This window comes from Recurvomyces mirabilis (assembly GCF_035927965.1).
Source record: "Recurvomyces mirabilis strain CCFEE 5264 chromosome Unknown scaffold_22, whole genome shotgun sequence".
NCBI lineage: Eukaryota > Fungi > Ascomycota > Dothideomycetes > Mycosphaerellales > Teratosphaeriaceae > Recurvomyces > Recurvomyces mirabilis.
The window spans coordinates 1-26,146 of NW_027041956.1; the positions used below are offsets into that span (position 1 = coordinate 1).

Below are 26,146 nucleotides of genomic sequence, written 5' to 3' on the forward strand. Positions count from 1 at the left end.
TCTTTATTAGTAGAGGTACTAGCTCGAGCGGTCGAAGCTATACTAACGTCTCTTTCGTTATTAGGAGCTATTTGTTTGCTTAGGGTACTTACCTACTATAAGAGTATTTAAAATATTATATACCTACGGTATAAGGGGGTTAGAGCTCGTTAGACGAGTAAGTTCTAAGCGATAGGTTAGGTAAGTAACTTCTCTAAGGTTTAACCTTTCGGCGGGTTAGTAACTTAGGTTAAATACGAACTACCTATATAAGAAACGTCTATTCTATATATATAGGAGATTCGTATATAGTTACGATTACCTAGCGGTAATCGTAAGCACTCTTCCTTACGGTTACTCGAGAGTAAGGGTAAGTAGGCTGCTTACTTAAGGGTCTAGGTAAGCGGTGTTACGTAACCCTCTTATAGCCGCCCCTGCAGACCTAGCTCCTTGGCTCCCTAAACTCCATTAGTTAGTCTGCTTGTTGCGGACCCAATGTCCGTAACACCTACGGTCGTAATATCGTAAAGTAAGCGGCGACTTTACGAGACGTACCTATCTCTCTTGTACTATTCTATAACTTATCTTCGCGGCCTACGCTACTCGTCCTAAGCAACATACTATCTACTAGGATAAACGCAAAAGCAATGGAAACTGCTACTAGCGGGACGTACGTACTCGACGATGGCCGCAGAATAGCGTACAATATCTGCGGTGCTACAGAGGGACATACTGTCTTCCATCTGCACGGCTGGCCTGGATCTCGGACCGAATGCTCTCTATTCGCTCTCGAAGCCGCCGAGCTTGGTGTCAGAATCGTCGCGATTGATCGTCCAGGTATCGGTCTTAGTGCGCCACAGCCCAGGCGCACGGTGATTAATCATGCGCTCGACATCAGACAAGTCGCCAAGCATCTTGGTATCAAGGAGTATAGTGTGATGGGAGTGAGTGGTGGTGGGCAATACGCACTAGCATGTGCGTTTTACATTCCACCTGAAGAGCTCATATCAGTTGCTCTAGTGTGCGGACAGGGCCCGATCGAGATCAGTCTTCGTGGCATGAAGTTGGGCAACCAGATCGTCGTGCGAGGGTTTCAGTACTGCTCCACCTTTCTCCGGCTCTTAATGTATGGAGCCAGCCAGGTGCTAAAGCTCCTAAACACGGACAAGATACCCAACGAGCGGATCGTGCAAGCGTTTCAGACATTGAGTCGGTGGAACATGCTGGGAGTAGCAGAGAAGGACAAGCAAGTAATGGCGGACCACGACACAATGCTTGCGATCATTACAAGCGTAAGGGAACATTTTAGACAAGGTGTGGATGGATGTCTCGAAGAAGGCAGAGTGACGACCTCGACCATGGGCTTTGAAGTGAATGAAATCAGACGCAACGTGCTCTTGTGGTACGGCCGAGAAGACGCCGACGTGCCCGCTGCCATTGGAGAGGAGATTGCTGTACAACTGGGTAAGCATGCGACCCTCAGGCTCAAAGACGAGACTCACCTCAGCCTTGTCGTCAATCACCAGAGATCAATACTGCAGGACTTGATAGGTACAGGCTCAGAACGCCACATCGCTACAGCCGGGGGTTAAGCGATTCTGAGCATGAGTCCACGCTCGCAACTCCCTTCTCTAGCATCGTAGATCTCGGAAGCGTGCTAGTGGAAGTCCTAAAGGATTCAGTTAGCAATCGTCCACGTTTCTCCTCATAAAGATCGTGCGTGTAACCTGCCTGATCTAGGTTCAGATCTTTGGTGTTTATGACGCTTTGCAGGTGGAGTTGGCATGATTGTACAATCGTCTGGGCATATACGGTTGCCTTCTATGAAGGACCAAAAGTTTTGGTATTCGAGTGCTTCGCTATGTCCACCGCTGGACTGGAGTATCAGAAGATGTAACATGGGCTACATTTTCGGGTATTCCAACGCGCGGCTATGTCCAAAGGCACACCCGAAGACATCACATTTTAGACAGTAGGCATGATGTTCAAGATAAAATCGATTGGTCTGTCTCCTATTGAAGACGCCGCAGGGAAAGGTACCTTCGACGGAGGAGGCTTGTCTACAGTAAGGTCGAACTATTCTTTACTGGAGAAAGCAACATAAATCTGAATCGCAAGCTACATAGACCTCAGCATGCGCACCCACCCCCAATACCTCCCGCATCTCGCCACATAGGACCAGCGCCTGGCCTTAGCAAGGGAGTGTCCTAGTGCTGGAGGATATGAAAGAGCTTTGACAGTATGGACGGACTTTGTTCATCATGTATCCTTGTTACCTGCGTCTCTTTTGTCTAGGTGTTCTGGTGTTAACGCTGATAATCGGAAAGGTCGACGCCTGAGACCTTGACGACGGCCTGCCAGGCAGCTTCTTGGTTGGTGCGATCGTGAAAGTGTGGATGGCGCATCGCCTCGATTGGTCCGGTAACCTTTCCAGGCGCCGAGGCAAAGAACTGCCCTGAGACGTCGGTTTTGAATTCGCATGCCTGGAGATAAAGCCGGGCGGCGGTCTCAGGAGTCATCGTCATGCCGGGTATGAACTTTAGCAGCGGGATCATCACCCACCTCAGTACCGGGCTTGCATTGCGCACCACCTTGGTGCTGGGCGCGCTGCCAGGTGACACGGCGTATGCGGCCATTCCAGGGGGTAGCCGTCGCGCCAGTGCCGCGGTCCACCATGCGATGATGAGTTTTGCGTCAGCATACGCTTGATTGGGCGCGTACTTCACGTTCGGTCCGTTGCGCAGCAGTGCTTCAACAGCGGCGGTCCGGTCACCCTTGTGATTCTTGGCTGCGAGAGCCGCCACGTCCGTAAAGCTGAAAAGAGGCACATCCCCTCGAGCGGGCTCCGCGCCAGAGATGACAATTCGCACCATGGGGCTCAGCAGGTCAGCGTGGAGCAACCCGACAACCAGTTGATGATGGCCTATCAACGGAGCTTGAGAAGCCTCGACGCCCGCAGCAGTGAGCATGCGCTTGCTACCTGGGACCAATCCCGCGTTGAGTAGCAAAAATTCGATTTGGCTACCTCGCTTGACCAGGTTCTCGAGAGTGGACTGAACGCTAGACGGCTCATCTAGCTCTAGCTCCAATGGCGTGAAGATCTGTCTTTTGGTCTCGGCCGCAAGCTGGGTGGCACTTTCCTGGATCCCAGCGATACTGCGCCCGGTAACGAAGATGTCACGCCAGCCGTCTTCGGCAAGAGCGCGGGCTGCCGCATAACCAAGGCCAGATGTTGCGCCGGTAACGAGAGCGATCTTGTTGTCCATCTAAGTTCTTCTTGTTCTGAAGACGGCTTTTAAAGGAGGAGTATGTTGCTAGGCGATGTCGGTTGTAGATGCGTCTGTTCTGGATACGAAGGGGCACAACCGTTACAGGGACGGCCGCCTGGTCGCTCATATAGCCCCAGATTGGAATCCGAAGGACGCCACCACATCAATTGCTGCGCGCAGATGCGGCTGCTTGGTAATGGTGATTCCACAACACGCCATTCCGGGACACATGTTGGATCTTGGTGCGTACTCGTCGGAATTCGGACGTATATTTGCATGAGCACGCATAAAGGAGCATATATTCTTGCGTCGAGCTCCACTTTCGTGCGGGATCGGCCGAATTCATGCGGCACGAGTCGTCCGCAAGCTCACCTCGACATGCGCATTCATAGCCTTTTTACCTTGGACATTTAAAGTCATCGAGCAGGTACAGGCATTCTTACGCCATGCCAAACAGCGTTGACCGAAGACCCATGCGCTTAGGTACGCGGAGCTGCGCCGAGTGCCGGCGGCGAAAGATTAGATGCATCTTCCCGGCCGCGCAGTTGGAATGCCAGCAATGCGCTCTTCGTGGCATCCCGTGCACTGCTCAGCAGTCCATAGGGCAGGATGTCTCATCGTCGGGACGCCTGTCATCGCTAGACAATAAGCGGCTAGGGCAGCGACTCGCCGAAATTGAAGTCAACGTACGCGATATCTGGAGTAGGCTGAGCCTAACGAGCACTTCTTCTCCGCTTACGGGTCCCTTCTCGAGGGCATCAGCTATGATATCGAGTCCTGAAGGATATATTGGTGCCCCACCGGAATCCATACTCGACTTCAGGAACGCCACTCAAACTACTAAGCCCCGCGAGGCCGAAATGGCCGATAACCGTACTGGCTTCCAAGACGCGCCACTGTTGGCCCTAATCGCGGAGGGCAATTTAACAGAGCGGTTGCAGCCCGAATCACCCGAATCATCGGATACAGAACAACAGAGTATTGGTGACGTCGTCCATCTGCCCCAGGGTCTGATGTTGCAGGACGAAGACCTTGTGACGCTCCTTGCGGCGACGGAGCAATTCTGGCCTATCTGGCCACCCTGGCAGTATGGCACCCTTCCTCCGACCATGCGCACTCTCCAGACCGGTGGAGTGATATTTGCTGCTTGCTTTCTGTCCCAAATGGCAAGGTCTAGTAGCCATTGCATCGCGGCCAAGGCCTTACTCTGGCTGTCGTTGTGTGTTCAACAGGCGCCCATGACGCTGCAGCTGACACGATGTTTACTCTTGCAGGAGGCTCTTCTCGCCTCTTATATGCGAACCGCCGAAAGTCTGCTGGCGTCGGCGTCGGGCAAGGGTGAGACGCTGCACGGGATTGAGGCCCGTCTCATCCAGCAGAAGCTCTACATGAATATGGGCCGGCCACGACGGGCCTGGCTCAGCCTTCGTCGTGCCGCCGATGAGGCGATGCTCCTGCGGCTCCACCGCAGCCCAGAACAAATCAATGGAGGAGGAGGAGGAGGAGAGAGACACCGGGAGGTAGCCATCTGGACCGAGATTTGGCATCTCGAGACCAATTTCGCGCTGATACTAGGCCTACCGAATACCGTTCCGGGTTTCACCTCGAGCACGAGCTACGAAAGCCCGCTTTGTATGTTCCAGCACAGGTTAGGTGGCCTCGCTGCGTCTGTCGTGGCCAGAAACCAGAGCGCGCAGCCGAGTTACTTCGCGACCGTGGAGTTAGGCCACGAGCTTGAACAGTGTCGCGGCCTCATGCCCGATATCTGGTGGAACGAGCTGCCTCAGCTGGATCAGTCCTTTGTGCAAGTCTTTGCTCGACAGGCGACAAAGATACAGTATTTTCTCATCGTCAAGCTGCTACACCTGCCTTTCATGCTTAGCGCTAACGACGGGCACAAGTATAGCCGCACATCGGCCGCTGCTGCATCACGAGGCCTGATTGCGGCCTATCTAGGCCTTCGGAGCTGTGATGAGGGCCAGTTTACTGTATGCGAGTCGCTCGAGTTTCAGGCCTTTAGTGCCGGCGTGACGCTGCTTATCCGACTTATTTCGAATGCGTCCTTGCGAGCGGGAAGCGAAGATGTCAATGTTCGCGATGACTGGGCGCTTATCGAGGCGCTGACCACAGCGCTGCGACGGACTGCGAACCTCATGCGGTGTCGCGTCGCCAGTCAGGCCGCCGAAGTGCTTGGACTCCTTACGCAAGCGGCACAGTGTACCTATACCGGCCCAGACAGATACAACGTCGTCCTTCCGTACTTTGGCAAGATCACTATTACCCGGTCGCGGAGCCAGAGCATGACCCACCCGAATGGACGCGGCGAGTACTACCAACAGCAGCAGCAGCAGCAGCCGCCGCAGCCGCCGCCGCCGCCTCCTCCCTCCTCCAGCATCGTCTCGATTAGTGCCAACCTCTCCAACTTCGGCCACTTTCCTGGGAGCCCTGAGGGGGAGCTCGGCGGCGATTGGACGTCGATGGCCGGCATTGACATGAACTTTGATTGGATGCAAACATTCACCTTTGAGAGCGATAATATCGACAATGACAACAATGATAGCAACATCAACGACCTCCTATAGTATTGTCGAAAAGAGACACGGATAACCGAAAGCAACGCCATAGACAATCTCTTGCAGCCGCGCGCAACAACCTTCTAGCGGCCGAGTCACTCGCATGTAACGACATTGGCCTCTTTAGGCTACGTCAGCAGCATAAAAGGTCTGCGAGTTCCAATTGCCGCCATGAAGCTGGTCATTCGTGAAGGTGTTGGTGCTGAACGACACGGTACATTTGCCGTTCCCACCCGACGATCCGTCGGCCCCGTGCGAGAGAACAAAGTCAACGGGGGAGCCGTCATTGACGATCAGAAAGTCGACAGAGTTGTCGCGCTGGAAGTTACGGCTATGCTCTGCGCCAAGAGTGATTTTTGATCTTCCAAGTTTATCTGTGAACACGGGCTGGGCGTTAGGGTCGTTCATAATCATCGCGCTCGGCGTGAGCATAGCGAACTCCCCCCAGTCGGAATCGACAGTGAAACGGCATTTGGTTTGATGCGGCTCCGGGTTTAACACACAGTAGTTGAAAGCGCTCTCGACATCACCTGCGCGATCTGAAGACTGCGCGCTCAGGCTTACGAGGTCCCAAAGATTCATGGTGTTGAACGACATCACGTCTGGGTTGGCGTCGATGGTTGGGAGCCATTGCTGAAAGGTTTCAAATACACCTCCTTGGGTGGCGTTGCTGCGAATGGTGTCACGCAGTTTGGGATTACCACCTGAGCAGACCACGTTGGCCTGCTTGCGACGGTTGAATTCCGCGTAGTGACTGGTAGACTGGACGGATGCGTCGAATTTGCCTCCGCTTGTGAGGCCTCCATAACTTGCGCTGATGTCTGCCGCAAATTGGTCGTTGAGCGTGCTATCCGAGTTGTCCATCTGAACGTTCTGATCGAGCTTTGCGTCAGTCATGCATGAGGGCGCAAAGGTACATGAGAGCTGACTCATACCACTTGTAGACGACCGCCGTAACTACAGCCAGTGATGACATGGCTACCAAATTTCCTGAACAACGACCTGTACTTCCTGACGACGTCATCATTGCCTTGATCCCATTTTGGCAAAGCATTGACCCTTGCGGCGAGAAAGTCCTCCTGAATGTTGCCGAGGAAGTTTGTCAAATTGGCGATCAACATGGTCTGGTTGTAGGTGAACATCGTAGCCTGCCGGTTCTCACTGAATGTCTTGTCGATAGCATAATTCATTGACGCATCCGCCGACAGGGCGAGATACTTGGCCGAGAAGTCTGCATCCTTTTGAATACGCTGAGCAGCATCCTTGCCACTCGTGAAGGAATCGGAAGCAGCTATGCCGGGGATTCATGTCAGTCGTGTTGGTGTTAACAGCAGAAACACGAGTTTGGTGCTTACTCTGCCCGACATTGACATCAAGACTGATGCTCACGTTGTCTGGTACCGTCCATGTTGCACCCCCAACCGTCTGCGTTGACGAGCCGTTCGTGAGCGCCACGATCTGCACGATCGAAAGGACGTGTTTTGCGACAAGGTCAAGATCATTCGGGGTGATCCCCGTGAGATCCAGACCACATCCCAGCCAAGCGTTGGGTGGGAAGCTGGCGTTGGTGACTTTCTGTCCCGAAGACATGTTGATCGAGTGAGGATGGATTTGTTAAAGTGTCAAGAATCAAGCAGAGCCAGTAGGAAGATTGGCTTGTGGATGAAAAGCTCATTGACGAGGTGGTAGGAATGGTCCTGATAGTTATAGCACAGCCGTGTCTACATCTTGAGCTCACGGGTACCAATACACGCGCCATTCCCGTGCGCAACAGATCGGACGACACCATCTCGGCTTGTCCGAGCTCCAAATCATGGCATGGCTTGCGTGTTGGAAGTCTGCGCGCATAAAGAAGGCTAGCTGAGAGCCCTGTATGTACTGCAGTCTATATAGTGCGTTCTCCAGTACATGTTCTGGACGGCCTTCCTCAATCAAGGGCTTGAGTTCGTGAACACCGCCGGTGGAGTAGCTCGATGGCTTCAGCTCATCGTGTCCTCGTGGCTTGGAAGCGTGGTCTACTCCGAAAAGTACCTTAATGATGGTCAGGTTCTCCGGCAAAGCGTGTTTAATTTCAATCACTGCGTCTGAAGGGCCAGGCTGTCGCCCGTAATATCGATGATACACCACACTTGGCGACTCCGGTGCTTCTTGACTCCTAGTATTGCAAACTCGTGTGTAGAGATAGTTTGGGGAGGAAGTGATACTGTGGGACCTCCTCGTCGATGCGTTGCACTCCTATCGCGCCACGAGCTTCTGACGGCGTCAGGCGTGGTCCAAGACGCGAGATGGGTGAGCTCAACTGGCTGGCTGGACCAATATCGAGACTCTTCCACATCCTTGTTCGGCGAGTTTTGGAGGCGCTGGCGTGAGGAGCGGCGCTCTGCTGGAAGGGGGGGCCTTATTGTCGAAGAGGTGGTCAGAATTTTGGTGGTGTGACTGCTGTGGCGTCAGCTGAGGAGTACTTGACGCAGTCATCCCTTTACAGCTGCAACATCGGGCACATAAGTCCGGTACGATTCTCTGGGGAAGATTGAAGTACATCCCAACGCACAAGCGACACGGATATGTACAAGAAGCAGGTTCACGATAGTCGGTCCATGCAGAGTCTCGGCGATAGTAGCTCCACGGTCGCCGCTGGCACCATTCATGGAGGACATAACAGGCTACTGTTCATTCTATGCAGACAGATTAGACTGACAGAGATGTGAACGTTTCGATTGTTGTTTTCTTGGTACCAGGTAAGCCACGGAATGAGAGCTCCTGCGGTTTGGACAGTGCTCCATGGCATTCACACACGGAGCTTAGCATCCTTCCTGCGGCTTACGAACACGTGGTGTCTGCCCAAAATCTCTCACTTCGGTCGGACTGTGGCGCTGCGTCAATCCATGTAGAGCTCTTTCTGTTCTGCCCGACACCTCACAGGTATCTTCACCCACTCTGGAGTCTGATAGCAGGAAAATGCTAGTACGATCCCTGAATTGCTGAGGCCGCTGGCCAATTTGTTCGCCAGCCGTCTGCGCACTGTCGTAGCCGGTCCCCAGGAGCTTTCCAGTTGACCAGGGCTCCGAGACATAAACGAAGGCTTGTCTCTCGGCATTCTGCTATAGGAGATGCAGGCTGTATCAACGATTGCGCTATTCTCATACAGTTGGTAGATCGATGCGTTGAGAGCAAGGGTAGCGATGATTGGTGTCTCGGTGTTGACTACCAACCGTCCACGGGGGGAGGGGTGGGAGATCCGTCAGAGTGCCCAGATCATCATGAATCCTTGCCTCCATGGTAGGTCGCTAAGTTTCGAATCGTAACATCGGAAGAACTTTTGATGTTCTTGTTACGATGAAACTCGAAGGACGTCTGAAGAGCGTCAGGGGTAAGTGGATGGCACTACAATAAGTCGTGCGACTGGTTAGACTACCATTAGCTTCCGGTACCCAAGATACTAGTGGAAGTCAAAGTCGAGAGGGTTCGCTCTGTGGTGGTACTGCCTTCGATGCCAGATTTAGGTACTCCGATGCTGAACCTAGCACAATCTCAATTCTCTTAAGTGGAACTATACATCATTTCCCCGTTGAAAATGCCGCAGTACGTTGATATGATCACAAAGTCCTATGCCAAGTGTCAATTGTTCGCCTTGGGAAATCGCCGACATGTTCACTGGAAACGAGTGAAAATTCTCGCAAGGCCTAGTCGACCTCGACGAAATCAAAATTCGAGTCCGGCAAAAATCTCATACGTATCGACTAACTACATGTTTGGATCCTAGACGGAGCAACTGCACCGCATGTGATAGAATATGCTGTACAAGGTACATACATCTATAGAGAATGAAACCATTGCCCAGACCCATCTCGCCAGCTACGACGTTTATATCTAGATGCTACAGTTCCCGGTTTTCCCGTCCACGGCCTTAGCATCCTGCTCAGCATGAAGGTTGCCAGCGACGTAATGCTCTGTAGCCGGATCGTTGTTCTGCGTGAACAAAGCCAGGATGATGGCTGGGCCGGAGAAGGCAAGTACGACCAAGAAGACGGTGCTCGCAGCCTGCTTGAAGGCCATGCGGTAGGCAACCTGCGCGGCAGTCTGGAGCGCGGGTGTCAAGCCAGCTACAGCATCGAATGTGCCTGTACCAGTCACGGCAGCGATGAGGGACTTGAGTGAGTCTGCTGGCAACCCCTCATTGACCAAGGGTCCGAGGTTGGCTGGGATAGTGGTTGCCAGGCGGTTATTTAAGGTTGAGACGTAGACGGCAATGGCGATAGCTGATGTGAAATTGCGGATACTGCCACTGAGTCCACCGCCTTGTCCGATCTCCTCCTGAGACCGAAGTGGGAAGGTCGAAGTTGTGATGGACACGGATTCCACTACGCCCATTGCGAAAGCACCAGTGAAGAGCAGACCACAAGTCAAAGCCTTGTTGTCAAGATCGTAGGCAGCCGCGCTAAGGAGTGGTGCAGCGATGACGGCGGCACCAATCATGGCCCACTTCGGTCCTCGGGTGCCCAAGACGATGAAGCCGTGCAAGCTCTGGGCGAATACAAAAGCCATGTTGAGAAGACCAGCATAAACGCCAATCTCATTCTTGCTAATCTTGCCAGCTCCGTAATAGAGAACGGTGACGCACTGTGGGAACACGATAGCCGCACCGTAGTAGACGCAAGCTCCGATACCCGTGTTCCATGCTGCGGCCATGAAACGGATGTTCTTGAACAGATGGATTGGTAGGTACGGCTCTCTGCCCTTCTTGGAAATCCAGACTTCATAGACAGGCAGGATGAAGAAGAGGACGACACCTCCGATAGCCATAGTGGTGATGACTTGGACGGAGAGCCAAGGGTAGCTGAGGTAAGATCGTTAGCGAAGGGCGCAGGGAAGACAGGTCGGGGCAAGTCTTACAGCGTACCGCCCCAATTCAGTCCAAAGATGAAGATACAAAGGCTTCCGATGAATAAGATGACACCAACCCAATCGAATTCAAGGATCAGCTGTCGAACAGTCTTCTCTTGATGCAACAGGCCGAACGATGGTGGGTGATAGAAGAAGTAGAAGAGTGCAATGGAGACCACATTCAGCGCTGTCAACAAGTAGAAGCTGTTGCGCCACTGACCCTTGGTGTTGTTCTGGATGCTGAAGGCGACGATGGAGGCCAGAGGGCTGGTCGGTGTCGTCATGAAGTATGTGTATCCGTTGGCGATATAGCGCCATTTCATAGGCACAATTTCCGCAACAATCCAGAAAAAGCTGAGCTGGCAAGAAGCCGCAATGCCGATAAAGACTTGTGCACCGATGAGTGTGTTCACGTTCTTCGCCTGCGAGCCGATTATTGTACCGATGAGCGAGATCACCGAGCCAGCGATGAAGAACCATCGGCGGCCGAAGATGTCGGAAAGGCGACCGACGAGGAGGAAGAACACGCAGCCACCGCAAAGATTCACCAGCGGGATCCAGTAGATGTTTGGCGAAGGTCCAATGTCTGCATTGATCTCGGAAAGGACGGGTGCGATCAGGCCATATCCACCGATGCCAGCCATGAAGGAGAAGCCGATGGCGAGCAGAGTGCCGATGAAGTTTGCAGAGTACCAGTACTTGTCGTTGAAACCGCCAGCGTCACGGCCTTTGGCGACTTCGGCACGATCGTCACCGTCGCGGTGGTCGACATAGTCCACTGCACGAACGCTGTTCCTCCGACTCCCTACAGACCCGGTGATGCTGAGTCTGCGTGGGGCATGCTCGACCTTTTCAACGTCGGTGTGCTTATTCATTTTGCGGTGACCGAGGTGATGGGCCAAACAGTTGTGTCCTGACAAGAGCTGATTTCGATGGCACGGAAGAGGTCGACGAAGCAACCAAGCTAAGAGAAACGGGTTGCGGAGATGGCTGGCAAGATACAAGTTGAGGTGCGACGAGATATAGATATGCCGTTCATGGTCCAAGAAGCCAAGGAGACTTCGTGGGCTTTGATTACCACCATGTCAGCTCCTACAGTTCCCATAGCTCTTCAATATGGGCTGTGAATGTACCCAGCGCTTCCAGACAAGGCCAGTTCTCGCCTAACCGCGCTGAAGAATGGTAGTCCCGAAGCGTAAAACAGATTCAGTGGAGATAGTACGGAATCAAGTCCTAGATCCAGCCCACTTGAGAAGGCACATTGCAGATCATGGCCTCAACCCCGGACAGACCCCGGATATACAGTACCCCAAAGAACGCACAGACTAGCTCCCCACGTGGAGGGTAGGCTTTCCACTTCAAGATTCGCCCTTTTCTTCTCCTCGTCCCTTATCATGGCCTGGACCGACCCAGAAATTCTGCAGAGTGCGAGGCCACGCGCGCTGTTCATATCGCCCAAGCGCTTCTCTTCCTATACGCCCTCTACCAGTCGCGTGCACCTGCCATCGAGGTAAGATCGGCCTTAATTTGCCGCAGTCTTCCATGTTATGGTCGTGCCAATACTTTGCTAAGCACATGCACCCTCACCTAAGATGACGCTCACGATTGTGGGTTCGCCTACCAGTAGCTTGGGCTCTGGTCAAGTCGCTCGCAGATCGAAAGTACGTCCAGATGCAAGATGCCCTGTACTAGCCCAACCGAAGGATCCCACGTTATGATACTTGTAGCAGATACAAGTGTACATGTGGTCGCGAATCACTCCGGCGGATAGTAGCAATGCAGACGTAACTACCACGTGGGTCTGCTAGCGAGCGATACAGTATTGACTTTCAGTTTGTCTACACTTATCGAGACAGTCCATCGTCCCCTTAGCCAGAATCGGGTTCTGACGCTTCTCCCTTTTCGACTCCGGCATGGTCCAGGTGCCTGTGATGCCTCACTTGCAGTTTCCAGTGCCACCCCATACTACAAGGGCGCAAACGAAGCGTCACACGTTCAGCCACCTCTACCCACCAGAAGCACGGACATGCTCTGCGATGGCCCATTGAGACTTTCGACGAGCTTTTACCAGTTCCCTGAGGAGTCTCAATCTACGTCCTCCTACTGACGCTCTTCGAGTTGATTATGAGACCTGTGGTCCGCAATGAGATTGAAAATCGTGTTTGCGTATTGGTCGAGACGGTGCAATGCTCGTGGCGTTGCCGGCAAGCGCTGGTAGGGACATCTTGATGTTCATGCTGTACAGCTCTGGTGGGTTGCAATCCGACCTGGTGGACTACTCCCTTTCACTAAGGGGACTAGGTACCGTATAGTCTGCTATCCACGCAGCAGACTGATAATAGCGAAATGGGATGATGCACAATGGTAATGCTTACGACACTCTCCCGTCCTGACAGTGGGGCTGCGCCAGACACTGGCGATAAGTAAGGTCGAGACACAGTGAGTGACATCTTCTATATGACTCCCCTCACGCGACTGGTCGTAGTATAGGACTCGCGAAGACTGATCTTGTTCCAGGAATAACGCCGCCTAGTACATCTGCATATACTCCTGAACCTCCACCACGACCGCCACCAATCCACAAGTCATACGACCGACATGACACGGAGACCTTTGGCAAACCTTGAGATCAAATCTCTCGCCGCGATAATCGACTGAACATTCCGAGCTCAGCTTCTGCCCTTGGTGGAACTCAGGTGCCATATCCGCGGTCGAATGACAGTAAGCAATACGCTTCCATGTATTGGATCCTTATATCGCTCGGGATCATCTCATGGGTCGTCTTGGTTGTGATAGTGGGGTCACCCTTGAGATATTGGCTCAATTCATGACCGCACTGTTCTTATTTAGGGTATCGGGGTCGATGAACAAGCTATACCATACATACAGAGCAGTAACTTGGCAGCACTAAGATACCATCACTCCCTCACCAGAGCAGACCCAACTCGTCGCTTGTGAATTCCTTCAAGCGGTTCAGGCCCCAGTCAAGTCCAAGATCTCAACACCACTGTGCCTCCACGCCTTTGCTGCTTTCCCGCTTCTGCCTCTGATTGCACCACCATTACTAGAAACAATCTCGGCACTTCTCCCGCTCATCCTCCACCCACTCCCATCACCGCTCATATCCAAGGTCTCGGCATCAACTTCCTTCCATACACCCTCGAGGCTTTGACGGAGTAGAAAAGCTTTCTTCTTCACCGCCTTCTGCTGCTTTTGAGATTGGATAGGTGATTTACCTGATGAGGGATGGCGAGGCGAGCGACGTATAGCGACGGATTTCGTGCCAGGAGGTGCCGTGTGAGCAGAATCTATGGCCGTGTATGCCGGCGCAGTTGGGCGTAGTGTAGGGTCGCCGACTACATTGGGCATAGCATCGACTTGTGATTGACTTGTAGGTAGGCCATTCGATGTGGTCGGTGGTGTAGGATATGCTACCTCCTTTCGGACCGCGCTCAACGTCTCTGCAGTAAGCCCCGGACTCTTAGACACAAGGGCCGTTCGGCTGGTAAGGAAGCTGTCGGGACTTGGCAGATCGTCACTCGGCTCGAGGTCAACGTCATGGCCCACATCTGGTAGATCATCCTCCTCTGCTAACCGAGAAGCTTTCGCTCGTGCGGGACTAGGCGCGGCGAGATCCATCGCATCAAGATCAAGCGCTCCACCACATCCCCCAAAATCGATCAGGTCATGATCCATCGAAGCTCGTGGCGTAGTCTCCTCATGGTCATCCTCCACCTCACCACGAACAGGAGCACTCTCCCATCTCCTCAACGGCCCCTTTCTTCTCCTCTTCGTGACTGTATCCGGAAGTCTACCAGGCGAGAATGGATCCTCACAAACCAGAGGCGACACGAATAGACTCCCACCAACGACAGGAAGAGTAGGTGAGGGGGATCTGACGAACGTCTTCCTCAGATTCGGAGGTGTAGGCGTGAACGATCTCTGCACTTTCCCAAAGCCAGGAGCAGGTGAGCTAGAAACCAAGTTGACGATCTCAGCATCGATCGAGACAGGCACCGCTGCTCTTGCCTTGCGAGGTGAAGGCGAATACCACTCCGTAATACTCCTCTGACTCCTCTGGCTTACAGGCGGCGAAGACAGCTCAGCACTTCGTCTCTTGCGGCGCGGTGGTGTCTTCTGCAGTGTGGCAAGTTGTTTCGCCTGGTGCTGGCGCGCTGCACGTTTCAAAGCCGCAGCTGGAGACTTCGGGGGTGAACTTGGGTGTTGCGTAGCTGCAAATCGGGCGAAGGGGCGAGGAGTAAGAGAGAGGTCGATGACATCTACATCGTCCTCTGCAAATGGCGTCGCCGCTCTGCTTGGCCTGTTCGCCACAGTTGGCTCTTTCTGCTGAAGCAGAGCATCGGGTATCAGTGTCGAGAACATCTTGAAACTTGCAGCCTTCGCCGGAACCTCTTCCACCGCAAATCTCTGCTCATTACCCTGGGACGAACTCTCTCCCAGAACTGCCCGCGCCTTCTCCTTTCCACTCTCCTTCCCGGCTTTCGTCACCTTCCCAAACGCCATGAGCGCATTGGCAGGCATATCGTTACCCTCCTTCTCCTTCCTCTTCCTACCACCAGTCTTCTTCGCCGGCACGGGCACCGTGTGAATGTTCTCGGCGCGTTTCCCAACCGCCTTCGCTTTCCGACGTTGTTTCAGAAACTCCTTCGGATCCCGCAGACTAGCTTCATACTCCTCGACCATCAGCGGACATCCTACCTGTAGATAGGTCCGTAAGATCCAGAGTTTCTCAGGCTGATCGGGATCAAACGTTTTGAATCGTCGTTTCTTCTTGGTGGGTGAAACGGGATCATCTTCCTCATCATCGTCGGCATTGATGTCAGCTGAAGAGGGTGGAGGATTCGTAGACTCGCTGTCTGCATCGGATTCCGGACCGCCAGCCGGGAAAAAGTCGTCGTCCTCGTCTTCCATGCTGAGATCGATGGGCACGAAGCCAGCTGGAACGAAAGAGATGCGCAACTCCAAATCTCCATCTACTGTGCTATGATTTCTTTTGCCGTGTATCGCTTTCACCATCTTCGTCTCTGCCTCTCCTTGTGCTACCTCGTCCAGTTTCAAGCGCTCATTCTCAGCACCCTGCCGTCGCAGCTCTCGGACAAGCAATGCCGGGGCAAGATTCTTGATGAACTTCTTTGCGCCTCCCAGACATCTCCAGTCGAAAGCATCGGCTGCGAAGGAGCGGAGAGCTGCATATTCGATCGGCTGATCCCACTTCAGACTCTCCTTTAGGCGCTGGACCTTCTCCGGCGTCGAAACACAAGGATGAGTGTAATAGCCCAGGACCTCCTGATTTGGAAAGTCCTCAGGCATGGAGAACCCGCTGTTCTTCCTACTAAAGTACTTGGCCTCATTCGTCCTGATCTGATGCTGCAACCTCTCCTTCCACAACTTCATCCCGGCTGTATCATTCTTGCGCAGCGCACACAGCTCCTTCCCAAACCCTGCCCTCGCAGCATCACAAGCAACCTTCGGCCCACACCCCGGTATCCCTTCCGGCAAATAGTCGCCACCACTCATCAAAGCGACCAAGATCATGCCATGCCTATCCACACCCTTACTCCTCGCCATCGTCTCCTGCTCCCGATAAAGCGAAACATGTGTCGGACTTTTGGTACTACTTTCACTCGTCCAATTCCTCAATGTCACACCAGAACCAAACATGAGCGTATCCACATCCTCACTCAACACCGCATCCACCGCCCCTTCACGTTGGAAAAGCGCACATTCCGCCTCGGCCTCGCCAGGAGCAACATGCCACGGAAACCCAAATTCCTTCAACAACTGCTTGGCCAAGAACTCTGGGACCGTCGCCACCCTGACACCCTGTCCACCAACTTTCTTATTCCGCTTGAACAAAGGCTTGTTGGGGCCATCGAAGACGAACAGCGGCCAGATGTTCAGACTCAGCAGGCGTAACAGTCGATAGTAGAATGTTCGTAGAGCAGGATTGCTCCCACCTTTCCCGCATTGAATCTGAAAGAGCCAGATCTGGATGTCGATGGCCAGGCGGAAGGGCTGATCGGCGGTGGAGAAGTGGTCGGCGGCGAGCTTGGCGAGGGAGATGCGCGGGGCAGGGCCGAGTTCGCGGAGGAGGCCATGGATGCCCATCTCATATGTTTCCTGCTATCGTTGTTGTATCATGTTTGTACTGCACCGGTATGATATTGTCGTTGTCGCATGGAGGCTTGATTCAATGTCCGAAGGTTGCCTACAGACATGTCTCGGGGATCTGATTGTTGCTATGGAAACCCATGTTTCAAGGCGCGTCAGGCAAGTAACTATTCTAGCGCGTGAGGCTTCAACACGTTATCCGTAGATACCAGCGCGTAGATTGGCAGTAGAAGGAGGACCATGCTGTAGTCGTCAATAACTATTGCCATGCCGAAGTGAGCTGCGACAATACTGAAGCCGACAAGCCGAAAAGATGGCCAACGACTCCATATCCTCGCTTGACCCGCTGCTTCTACCATCCTCGCCACTTGGAGCCCGATCGACAACCCGACAAAGCAGCGTCAAGCCACGCACTCGCAATGCGCCCCTCTCATCACCCGCCAAATCCTTCATCGTCGACACGGGCGAAGCAGGAGAGGCGAGTCCATGGCGCATCAAAGTCACAGTCCAAGCTGAGCCACGCGATCCGACACCAGCAAGCAATGGCAGTCCAGCCAAGCGGAGGGCGACGAGACGAACGACGAAAGTACCGCTGAAGCTTGCGAAATCGGAAGCAGTGAAGAATAAAGACACCAGCGAAACAGAATACACCAAGCCACAACGAAAGCGTAAAGGCACACCCATCCGACGCCGGACGACACGATCACAGCCCGCGCAGGATGAGCCGGCTACAGAGGAGGATCGTGACGATGCATCACTCATGCCACCTCCGGCAGAGATACCAACCAGCTCGGCGACCAAAGCACGACGAAGGCGAAGTCTGCTCGAGATGCCGACACAGCGTGGGAAGCGTCTGAGCCAGGCACGAGAGGATTTAGATGTGGCGTTGCAGGAAGCTGTGGGGTATGAGCTGGACGAGGACAGGGGAGCAGATGATCACGACATGCCCGGCGATATGACGCTTGCTGGCGAGGAAGACTTCACGATGGTGTCGGTGGAGACACTGCAATCAATGAAAGCTGATACTTCTGCCCTCAATCATCGTGGGGGAGAGGGTGATCTGAGCGCGTTGAGTGTGAGCTATCTGCCTTCCTCGCCACCGAAGCGCGATGTTGTGGTGGATGAGGTACAATACCCGGATATTGAGCATCAGGCCGATGATATCCGCAAGACTCCGGCAAGGATGAGCTATGATGCCATGAGCTGGAAGCCAACTGGACCTCAGCGCCCTGTGCAGAGCTTGGCAGAGACCGCCGACCCGGGCAGCCAGTCGAACGAGTGGCGTAGGGCGGAGGAGACCATGAGTCGGCATATGGAAGTGCCTGAGCAGTACTCGGCAATGGCAGAAGAACAAGACGCGATGGCTGGTGCGGTAGAACGGCTTGAACGCCCTGCTGAGGACTATCAAGACGAGCTCCCACCCAGTGCAGAAGAAGAAGATATCTGGCAAGAGGAAGCTTCACGGTCGCTAGAGGAAGGCTTGTCCGAGGTGAACAGCTTTCATCAACGACCATCGCGTAGCAAAAGACAGGTCCAGCCAACAGAAGCAGTCCAGCTCCAACAACAAGTACCAGCAGCATCGACAACACCCGCCTTGGAAGACTTGTTCACAGGCCAAGTACTCCGCCCACCTCGAGCGAAGATACCAAGGACATGGCGCAGGACTTCAGGCGCAGACTTCGCATACAGTGATTCACCTGCTCATATGCCGCCAGAAGAGCCTGAGCTGGAAGTACAGAAGCACAGACGAGATGCTTCTACCGATGGCGGAAGTAGAGCGAGCAGTGGCATGCTTACGCCGACTAGTACTGATGACGAGCAAGCGGAGCAAGAGGGAGGTCCGAGCGAGGAGCGGGATGATAGTGACATATCTCTCACGAGACCTGATGGCGAAGGTACGATGATGGGACCTGGTATGCACGAAGTTGAGGTTGAGGACGAGGACGAAGACGATGATGATGTTTCTCATGAGCAGCAACATGAGCCCGATCAGGATGCTCGATCATCTTCCGACCGAGAAGATATCGCTTCACCATTCAGCGAGGCATCATCCTCCGGCGTCCCGAGCCCAGATGGCGAAGACACAGGAATGTTTTGGCAAAGCAATCCCTCAGCCGTCTACCAGAGGCGGGCGGAGCGACCGCGGCCTGGAGTAAGAAAGAAGGCAGAGGCTGTGAATCTATCTGAGTTGCTGCAGAGGAGACGTGAGGAGGCTCGCGTTTTCTTGCAGCCAACGCCACAAGTCCTAGACATGCCAGGATCGAAGATTTCGAGTTGTGTGAGTACAACCATTACTACACACGAGAGGAACAGTCTTCTGCATATACAACCCGTGCAGGGGCGAGTCAAAAGCTTGCCCTCAGATGCGGGTCGATCGCTGGCGGTGAGCAGTCCGCTAAAGAAGAGTTTGTTGAGGAGTAGTAAGATGGGAGGAGGTCCAGGAGGAAGACCCGAATCAGAATCAACACGACCGACTGCGATGGATGTTGACGCCGAATTTGAGAATGCGAGTGGTGAGATTGTCTTGGACGAAACTATAGAGGAGAGTTGGCAGAGCAAGGCGAGTGATCAGCGTCAGCTACTTCACGAGATGAATGCGAGACGGTCCACAACGACCGGTTCTAGTGGCTACTTTGCTGGAGATGACAACGATGATACGGTTGAGGAAGAACGTGAGCAGAGTCACCACGATCAAGCAGTCTGGAGCCACGACGAGATGCGCCACGAAGGATCATACGCAAAGTCGCAGGATCTATCCGTCTCCCCCACACGTACCTTCGAACCCAGCGAAAGCTACGAGGAACGTCTGAACATCGAATCACCACAGAAGATTAGAGTCAAATTCGGTGACTCTGCCAATTCCTCCTTACTGGCGCCGCGGAGGGAATATGCGCCGTTGTTTGGATCGCAAGGTGCCCAGGCCAGTGGATCATCGAAAGAGCATCTTCGGCAGGAGCAGCAGCAGCACTCGCCGCCGGCAGTAACACTCGTGAGCAAGAGACACACTTTTGCAACGGAGCATTCCACCGGCATTCTCTCCCGCCTTAGCACAAATTTCTGGTCTGCTGTCGTTCGACCTACCGGGCCGACGGAGATCATGCCGTCCTTGAAGGCAACAGACACTATTATGCCGCAGTCTGCGGCGTCGACAAACCACCAGATCACCTCAAAGCAGCAAGCAGTACCACAGTTGCGAGCACAACTCCGCTCCCGCTACGGCGTCCTACCCTCCACGCATCCCTGGACGATGACCCATATGCGCACTCTCCACCGTATGCTCAACTCCCTCACGAGCGGAAAATCGGACTCAATCATCCCCACTTACTCGCCCATCCCACGCAACCTCCAAGTCTTCGTCAACAGAACTCAGACCAGCGTGACAGGCCATAAGTACCTCTTCAGCGCCTCACATGCAAGGGTTGTAGATGCTTTCATGCAAGTCTTGGTTGATGCGAAGCTGGTGAAGGCGATGAGGTACGGCGAGGTGGAGGAGCTGGGTGATAAGACGGCGAGGAGTTATCGTGGGGAGATCTTGGGAAGACATGGGGATGATTTGGTGTGGGGTCCCAAGATCGGGGTCGAGAAGGGAGAGATCAGAGTGGAGTTCTTGGTGAAGGCGCTGGGTGATGTCGTCAGGGCTAACGAAGGTTGTTGATGGAATATCAGTGGCGTAAGATTATGATAATACGAAATTGATGTAGCACGCAGGGTACCATTCCGATTCGGAGGCTTAAGAATTTCACTACAGCATCGCTTAGGATCCACCATCAATCTAGATTAGTATGATGAGGGCATTGACCTAGAGCGAGGACGAGAGCTGGAGAGCTCGATCGCTTACGCCTGACACCTGTGGGTGTCGATAGTAAGATCAAAGGGGAAGGCCGGGAGGAGGCTGTGCAAGAATCTATGCCTAGAGCTGATGTTCAATGCGATCCAGGCTCCATACATGATAGCAGCAATTTTGATCCTCCATCCATCATGGCAGCAACATTGAAGAGTGTCCTTACTGCCACGAAATGTCAGCAGAGGCCTTACAGCCTTGCGTTGCCTTCAGTATGCCGCCCTGCTCATCCAATGGCAACGGCCCTTCGCTCACAACATCAAACATCCCCGAACCATACCCACAAGCTATGAAGAACTTCTCCGCGAACCTCGGATCGACACCACGGCCATGCACCAACGGTACTCGGTCAATCAGCAACCTCGTCTTGATCTTGTCTCTCCTGACCTCCCCACCTTCACTCAACAATGGCGATCCCAAACCCTCGCTCTCCTCCTCCTCGATTGGCTCTGTAGAGATGACTACAACATGGTGCATCTGAACCATCATCACCCAGTAAGGCAACGCCTGTTCATCCTCGTCTTCATCATCGTCCTCGTCCTCTTCAAAGTCAGAGTCAAAGCCATCCCCAGATAGACCAGCCGAAACACAGACAAAGACTAGCCAGTCCTGGGTATGTGGGACACCGTAAGCCATCGGAAGTCGTATGCGGAAGCTGTCAAGGCGATCATAGCTGTCAGATGGAAAGTAGAGCTTGTCGCTCTGCGCTTTTTCGCTTAAAGCGATCATGTTCAGTCTAAGGCTCAAGAGGGGGATTTGCGCTGAGTGTGTTGCCGGGTGTTGAAGCCAGATTGTCAGTTTGTGCGATAGTCCTGGACGCCAGTAGGTCGGCAGCGGATATTTTGCATATCCTTCTCCAGGGTCTTTGTGCTTCGGTGGTGGCAAAGCCGGCGGGATGTCGGCGAACAAAATCGAAGAAGGCTGCTTGGGGGTACGTGGCACCATTTCGAACAGCGCGCCTAAGACCCGCGGGCGCTTGGCAGCTGTATGCATCTTTGGCATTGTTCCATCCGAAAGTTGCCGTTTCCTGTCGCCAAGGGGTCGACGTATGTCGATGTCTTCAGGGCAAGGAGAAGCTGCATGAACTACGATCTCTGGTATGATTCCCTGCTGAGCGGTTATATCTTCGGGGACTTCATCGATCATCTCGTGCTCGGCGTCGATTGTGCTGTCAACACTGGTTTTCGACATATGACCACGCCAATCGGTAATTGTTGAAGCCTCGATATCCGAAGGTGCAGCAGCTTCTGACTTTGCAAATGGTAGCCATGGAGGGGCTCCAGGCTCAGAGTTCGTGACTGTCCTGCCCATTCGCAATCCTAAAGCATCTTGCAGGCGGTTTGAGGCTCGAATAGCTTCAGGGATACGCTCGTATACTTGTCGTTCGAACATCTGCGACTCATAGTTGGCGGATTGCGAGGGCATGCGTGATGCCCGTCTCCGCTCCTGTGGCCTGGCGCCTGGAGGTGTTCTGTACATACGTTGAGATCGTCAGCTTTGTACGTCTCGCCTTTATTTCACTTGATTACACGATGTTTGGTTCCAACTGACAGCAGCAGGCCACAGTCCAGAACCAGGAGAGTCCGGTCAATGATGGTCAGCAGTGGCGACGACAGTAGTATTATGGTCCAGAGCTAGAAAAAGTGATTGTGGTCCAGACCTGGAAGACGTTGAGAAGTATCCAGCGGAAGTGACAGCAACGGTCCTTTGGTCTTGAAGCTACATGTGAAATCCATCAGTGACGTTGAAAGCGCGTGGACTGTCCTTGCAAATGGTTGCCTAGGATTTCTACGCACGGTCGCTGCAAGTGTAAAGCTTATTTCGATTAGGCAAGAGCGACCTGCCGTATGGTCTGTCACCTGGCGAATACCTTCCTGACCACAATGCTCCTTCTACTTCTACCTTAGTCATATGCAGGCATTACCAAGTCAGACACCAGCCAATATGCGCTGTGAAAACTTACTCGCATTGCCCGTCGTAGGTCGCAGCCAAGGAATGGTTTAGCGAGACGTTGTATGTCGCCTCAAGCACATACGGCCCATCGCCTGGACCGAAGATCTGCTTCTTATTGCGGCCCCACTGAGGGTTGTTAATGCCGTCGATCCAGTCCTCAACCTCCATGACGACACAGCCATACTTATTCACCACGCGCGGACGGGAGGAGTCGTTGAAGAAGCCTTGCGTCTCCTTCAGCGCAAAGCTGCCGTTCATGTTGTTGCAAGTGTAGACCTGGAAGGCGTCCTGATCAGTGAAGATGTCGATCTGAATTCCGCTGTATGGGCTGGCGAGGGTCGCGACTGGAGCCTCTTGCCAATTGTATGGTCCGTAAGCATCCCGATTGAAGATGTAGCAGTTGTCTGGGACGGATCAGCAGACTGTTAGCAGAAGCGAATGCGGAGACTTACCATAGCCAGTACAATTGTAGCCACAGTTACCCTTCAGTGCTGGCGAGGAGACGTTGGCGCCGAGCTGCTTTGGCGCAGACCAGAAGTCATTGACACTGTACTGCTCATTGCCCAGAAGATTCCCAGTAGGAATTTCAATATTGTCGATCTCTGTTCGCAAACCACCATGAGGTAGATGTAGACTGTAGTTGAGAGCGAGCGGAGTGCTGGGATTCTGAAAGCCATCCAGATTCCAGTACGTGTGCGAGCTCAGCATGATCGGCGTCTTCTTCGTCGTCGACAATGCTGTCATGCGAAGATGCCATTGGTACGGCGTGAGGGTGTAGGTGATGTACGCAATCACTTCGCCTGGAAATCCCATCCCTAGGCTGTTGTCCGGGTCCACGAGGCTGAACGTGATGGAATCGGTGGTATGGGCCACAACTGTCCAATTGCGATAGTCCCAGCCATTGCTGCCGCCGTGAAGGGTGTCAAGACCATTGTTGTCGTTCAGGTTCGTGTGGTAAGTGTAGCCATCAATCGTGAAAGTGCCGTTCTTGATTCTACGATCGCGTTAGCTGTTCTGCCACATTCAGTAGTCGTGAAGAGCTGCATGCTACCTGTTCGCATAACGTCCAGGAATGCCATTTAAGTGAGGGTGAAGCCTTGACTCTGAGTAGTAGGTGGCGTTGTCAAATCTGTATCGTATCAGCTTGCATCGTTACGGTGTACCTTGTGGCGTTCTTGGCCTACCCAAGCACAATGTCTCGAGTAACGTTGTGGACGTCCTTGATGAAGAGGTTTGACAGCGTCGCAGCATATGGAATGGCATATGCCGTGATGCCCTCGCTCTGAATCACATATTTTCCGTCGGATCTTACAACAGGTCCACCGCCTTCGATCGTTGGAAGTGCACCAGGACTTGACAGCGTCGCGTTTTGTGCCAAGGCCAGCAGTGGTAGCGCCAGTGCGGCGGTTAGGGTCTTGATACCCATGTCGCTGCACTTGAATTGTAGTGATACTCAGCCTCGACCCAGAAATAGCGGCAGGAGTGGCTTGCTGTTGATCAGAGTATTATGCGAAGCTAGAAGCCAAGGGGGGAGAGATGGGATGATGATAGGGAAAGGATACTCGCTTCTCGCTGGTGTGCCTCGGATCAAGTTGTCTTGCGGCTTCAACTCATATCATATGTTGCAGGCAGGGATGGATCGCCAGGAACGCGTGTTGCAAGTGAAGAGCCACTTTGCCGGTTGCAGTTATTGCGTGCTACACTCACTCACCATTCACCGTTCACTCACCTGGTTGGACTTTGGTGCTCCGAGAACGCCACAATGCAGTCAGCATGCGCATTCACCAGCAGAACTCGACCCTCGAACGCTTCGTAGATGGATGCTGCTCAATTGAGCTCTCATGTATGCCGTGAATCTCGTCACAATAAGATCGCTGCAGGGAGATCGAAAGATTGTGTCCCGCTATGGTGGAGAAGGCAAGGTGCAGATGGCGTGCTGCAAGATCCCTGCAGTGGTTATGATTTTGCGGAGAAGATGGCTGCTCTAGCAACGACCACGAGGCAAAAGCACTCGACGACGGACGCACTCACATTGAACACCATCAGCAGAAGGCCAAGGAGTATGTGCGCAGAAAAGCCAGCGTGATCTTCGTTTTTGACCTCAACAACTGACCGTCCGAGGCAAGGAGAGAACCGAACACTTGACATGGCGGAACAAGTGAATGCTTCCTATGGTCCCCACACATGATATATATACCGTCTCTAACTTCGAAGTCCCTTATCTTGCTTGCAGCAGCTTCTTGACCTCGCCCTGAATGGCTTCGGACATCTCACGAGTGCCGGCCTTCCCACCTAGATCTCCGGTTCGCACCTCAAGACCACCATCTTCCTTGCTATCCAACACGTTCGCGATGGCCTTCTCGATGAGATCGGCTTCCTCATGCATATTGAAGCTGTAGCGTAGCATCATTGCTAAGCTCAACACCTGTGCGACAGGATTTGCCAGCCCTTTGCCACTGATATCTGGAGCAGAGCCATGCACAGGCTCATACAGGCCGATAACTCCACCAGCACTGTTAGCTCCAAGCGTAGGCTTGTGGCCTGGCGCAGCAGGAGGACCTGCCAGTGAAGCAGAAGGTAAGAGACCAAGGCTGCCGGTCAGCCCACCGGATTCGTCCGAGAGGATGTCGCCGAAAGTGTTGTCCGTCACAATCACGCCGTTGAATGCCGTCGGCTTCGTAATAAAGAGCATAGCCAGACTGTCTGCTAGCTGATCACGCAGGGTGACCTCTGGAAACTCCTTGTCAAATACCTCATGGGCTATTCTTCTCCACACCCGCGAACTCGCCAGCACATTTGCTTTGTCTGCGCTCCATACCGTTAGAGGTGGATCATGCTGCATTGCCAACGCCCCAGCCACCCTCACAACCCGCTCGATCTCTGATCGACGATACTCCCAAGGGTCGCAACCATAATCTTCTTCCTCGATCTTGTTACCATAATAAGCACCACCACAGTTCTCGCGAATCAACATGAAGTCCACGCCGCGGATGATCCCCTCTTTGATCGGACTTCGTCTGACCATACTCTTGCTGGCGAAATTGCAAGGTCGCATATTAGCAAAGATCTGCATCCTGTGCCGTATTCTGAGCAGGCCACTCTCAGGGTTTGGCTGGCTGGTCCCCCATTCTGGTCCACCGGCACTGCCGAAGAAGACAGCATCGACATTCTCGCATTTCTTCAGAACCTCTTCCGTCACTGAGTCCTTGTGCTTATCGAGCGAGCTGCCACCACAAAGATCGAAGTCCCGCTCGAACTTGGCACCAGAATATTCTTCGATGATATCCAGTACTTTCAGAGCTTCTGTGACTACCTCAGGCCCGATGTGATCTCCTGGAAGAACAAGGAGCTTGCCACCTTTTGGCTTGGAAGTCCCATTGGATGCCATGGTATGTTTGCGTGCAGGAGGGAATGATAGGGTCTACGGAGGTTGACAGAGTAGAAAAGCAACTAGCGTTAGACAGTGATGAAGGCGAAATAAGACAGTTCGCGACATCGCATTGGATTTGAAATGC

At 53.4% G+C, this 26,146-nt stretch overlaps 9 protein-coding genes across 9 annotated transcripts; 3 read left to right on the forward strand and 6 right to left on the reverse strand.

The window, feature by feature from the left end:
- Positions 1-626: 626 nt before the first annotated feature.
- On the forward strand, positions 627-1,571 carry LTS14_007693 (uncharacterized protein; the record flags this gene model as incomplete). The annotated part of the gene is made up of 2 exons (XM_064840383.1): positions 627-1,443; positions 1,537-1,571. The coding sequence occupies 2 exons, from the start codon at positions 627-629 to the stop codon at positions 1,569-1,571; spliced, it is 852 nt and encodes a 283-aa protein (XP_064691833.1).
- Positions 1,572-2,285: 714 nt separating this feature from the next.
- On the reverse strand, positions 2,286-3,245 carry LTS14_007694 (uncharacterized protein; the record flags this gene model as incomplete). The annotated part of the gene is made up of 1 exon (XM_064840384.1): positions 2,286-3,245. One exon carries the CDS (start codon positions 3,243-3,245, stop codon positions 2,286-2,288), a length of 960 nt encoding a protein of 319 aa, XP_064691834.1.
- Positions 3,246-4,108: 863 nt separating this feature from the next.
- LTS14_007695 (uncharacterized protein) lies at positions 4,109-5,830 on the forward strand (the record flags this gene model as incomplete). The annotated part of the gene is made up of 1 exon (XM_064840385.1): positions 4,109-5,830. The coding sequence occupies one exon, from the start codon at positions 4,109-4,111 to the stop codon at positions 5,828-5,830; it is 1,722 nt and encodes a 573-aa protein (XP_064691835.1).
- Positions 5,831-5,944: 114 nt separating this feature from the next.
- Positions 5,945-7,411, reverse strand: LTS14_007696 (uncharacterized protein; the record flags this gene model as incomplete). The annotated part of the gene is made up of 3 exons (XM_064840386.1): positions 5,945-6,703; positions 6,757-7,112; positions 7,177-7,411. The coding sequence occupies 3 exons, from the start codon at positions 7,409-7,411 to the stop codon at positions 5,945-5,947; spliced, it is 1,350 nt and encodes a 449-aa protein (XP_064691836.1).
- Positions 7,412-9,691: 2,280 nt separating this feature from the next.
- Positions 9,692-11,580, reverse strand: LTS14_007697 (uncharacterized protein; the record flags this gene model as incomplete). The annotated part of the gene is made up of 2 exons (XM_064840387.1): positions 9,692-10,658; positions 10,715-11,580. 2 exons carry the CDS (start codon positions 11,578-11,580, stop codon positions 9,692-9,694), a joined length of 1,833 nt encoding a protein of 610 aa, XP_064691837.1.
- Positions 11,581-13,678: 2,098 nt separating this feature from the next.
- Positions 13,679-16,944, reverse strand: LTS14_007698 (uncharacterized protein; the record flags this gene model as incomplete). Its single annotated transcript, XM_064840388.1, has 2 exons — positions 13,679-16,846; positions 16,939-16,944. 2 exons carry the CDS (start codon positions 16,942-16,944, stop codon positions 13,679-13,681), a joined length of 3,174 nt encoding a protein of 1,057 aa, XP_064691838.1.
- A 206-nt stretch (positions 16,945-17,150) lies between these two features.
- Positions 17,151-20,492, forward strand: LTS14_007699 (uncharacterized protein; the record flags this gene model as incomplete). Its single annotated transcript, XM_064840389.1, has 2 exons — positions 17,151-19,115; positions 19,176-20,492. The coding sequence occupies 2 exons, from the start codon at positions 17,151-17,153 to the stop codon at positions 20,490-20,492; spliced, it is 3,282 nt and encodes a 1,093-aa protein (XP_064691839.1).
- A 348-nt stretch (positions 20,493-20,840) lies between these two features.
- Positions 20,841-24,057, reverse strand: LTS14_007700 (uncharacterized protein; the record flags this gene model as incomplete). The annotated part of the gene is made up of 4 exons (XM_064840390.1): positions 20,841-22,149; positions 22,642-23,035; positions 23,084-23,625; positions 23,816-24,057. The coding sequence occupies 4 exons, from the start codon at positions 24,055-24,057 to the stop codon at positions 20,841-20,843; spliced, it is 2,487 nt and encodes an 828-aa protein (XP_064691840.1).
- Positions 24,058-24,849: 792 nt separating this feature from the next.
- LTS14_007701 (uncharacterized protein) lies at positions 24,850-26,019 on the reverse strand (the record flags this gene model as incomplete). The annotated part of the gene is made up of 1 exon (XM_064840391.1): positions 24,850-26,019. One exon carries the CDS (start codon positions 26,017-26,019, stop codon positions 24,850-24,852), a length of 1,170 nt encoding a protein of 389 aa, XP_064691841.1.
- Positions 26,020-26,146: the final 127 nt, after the last annotated feature.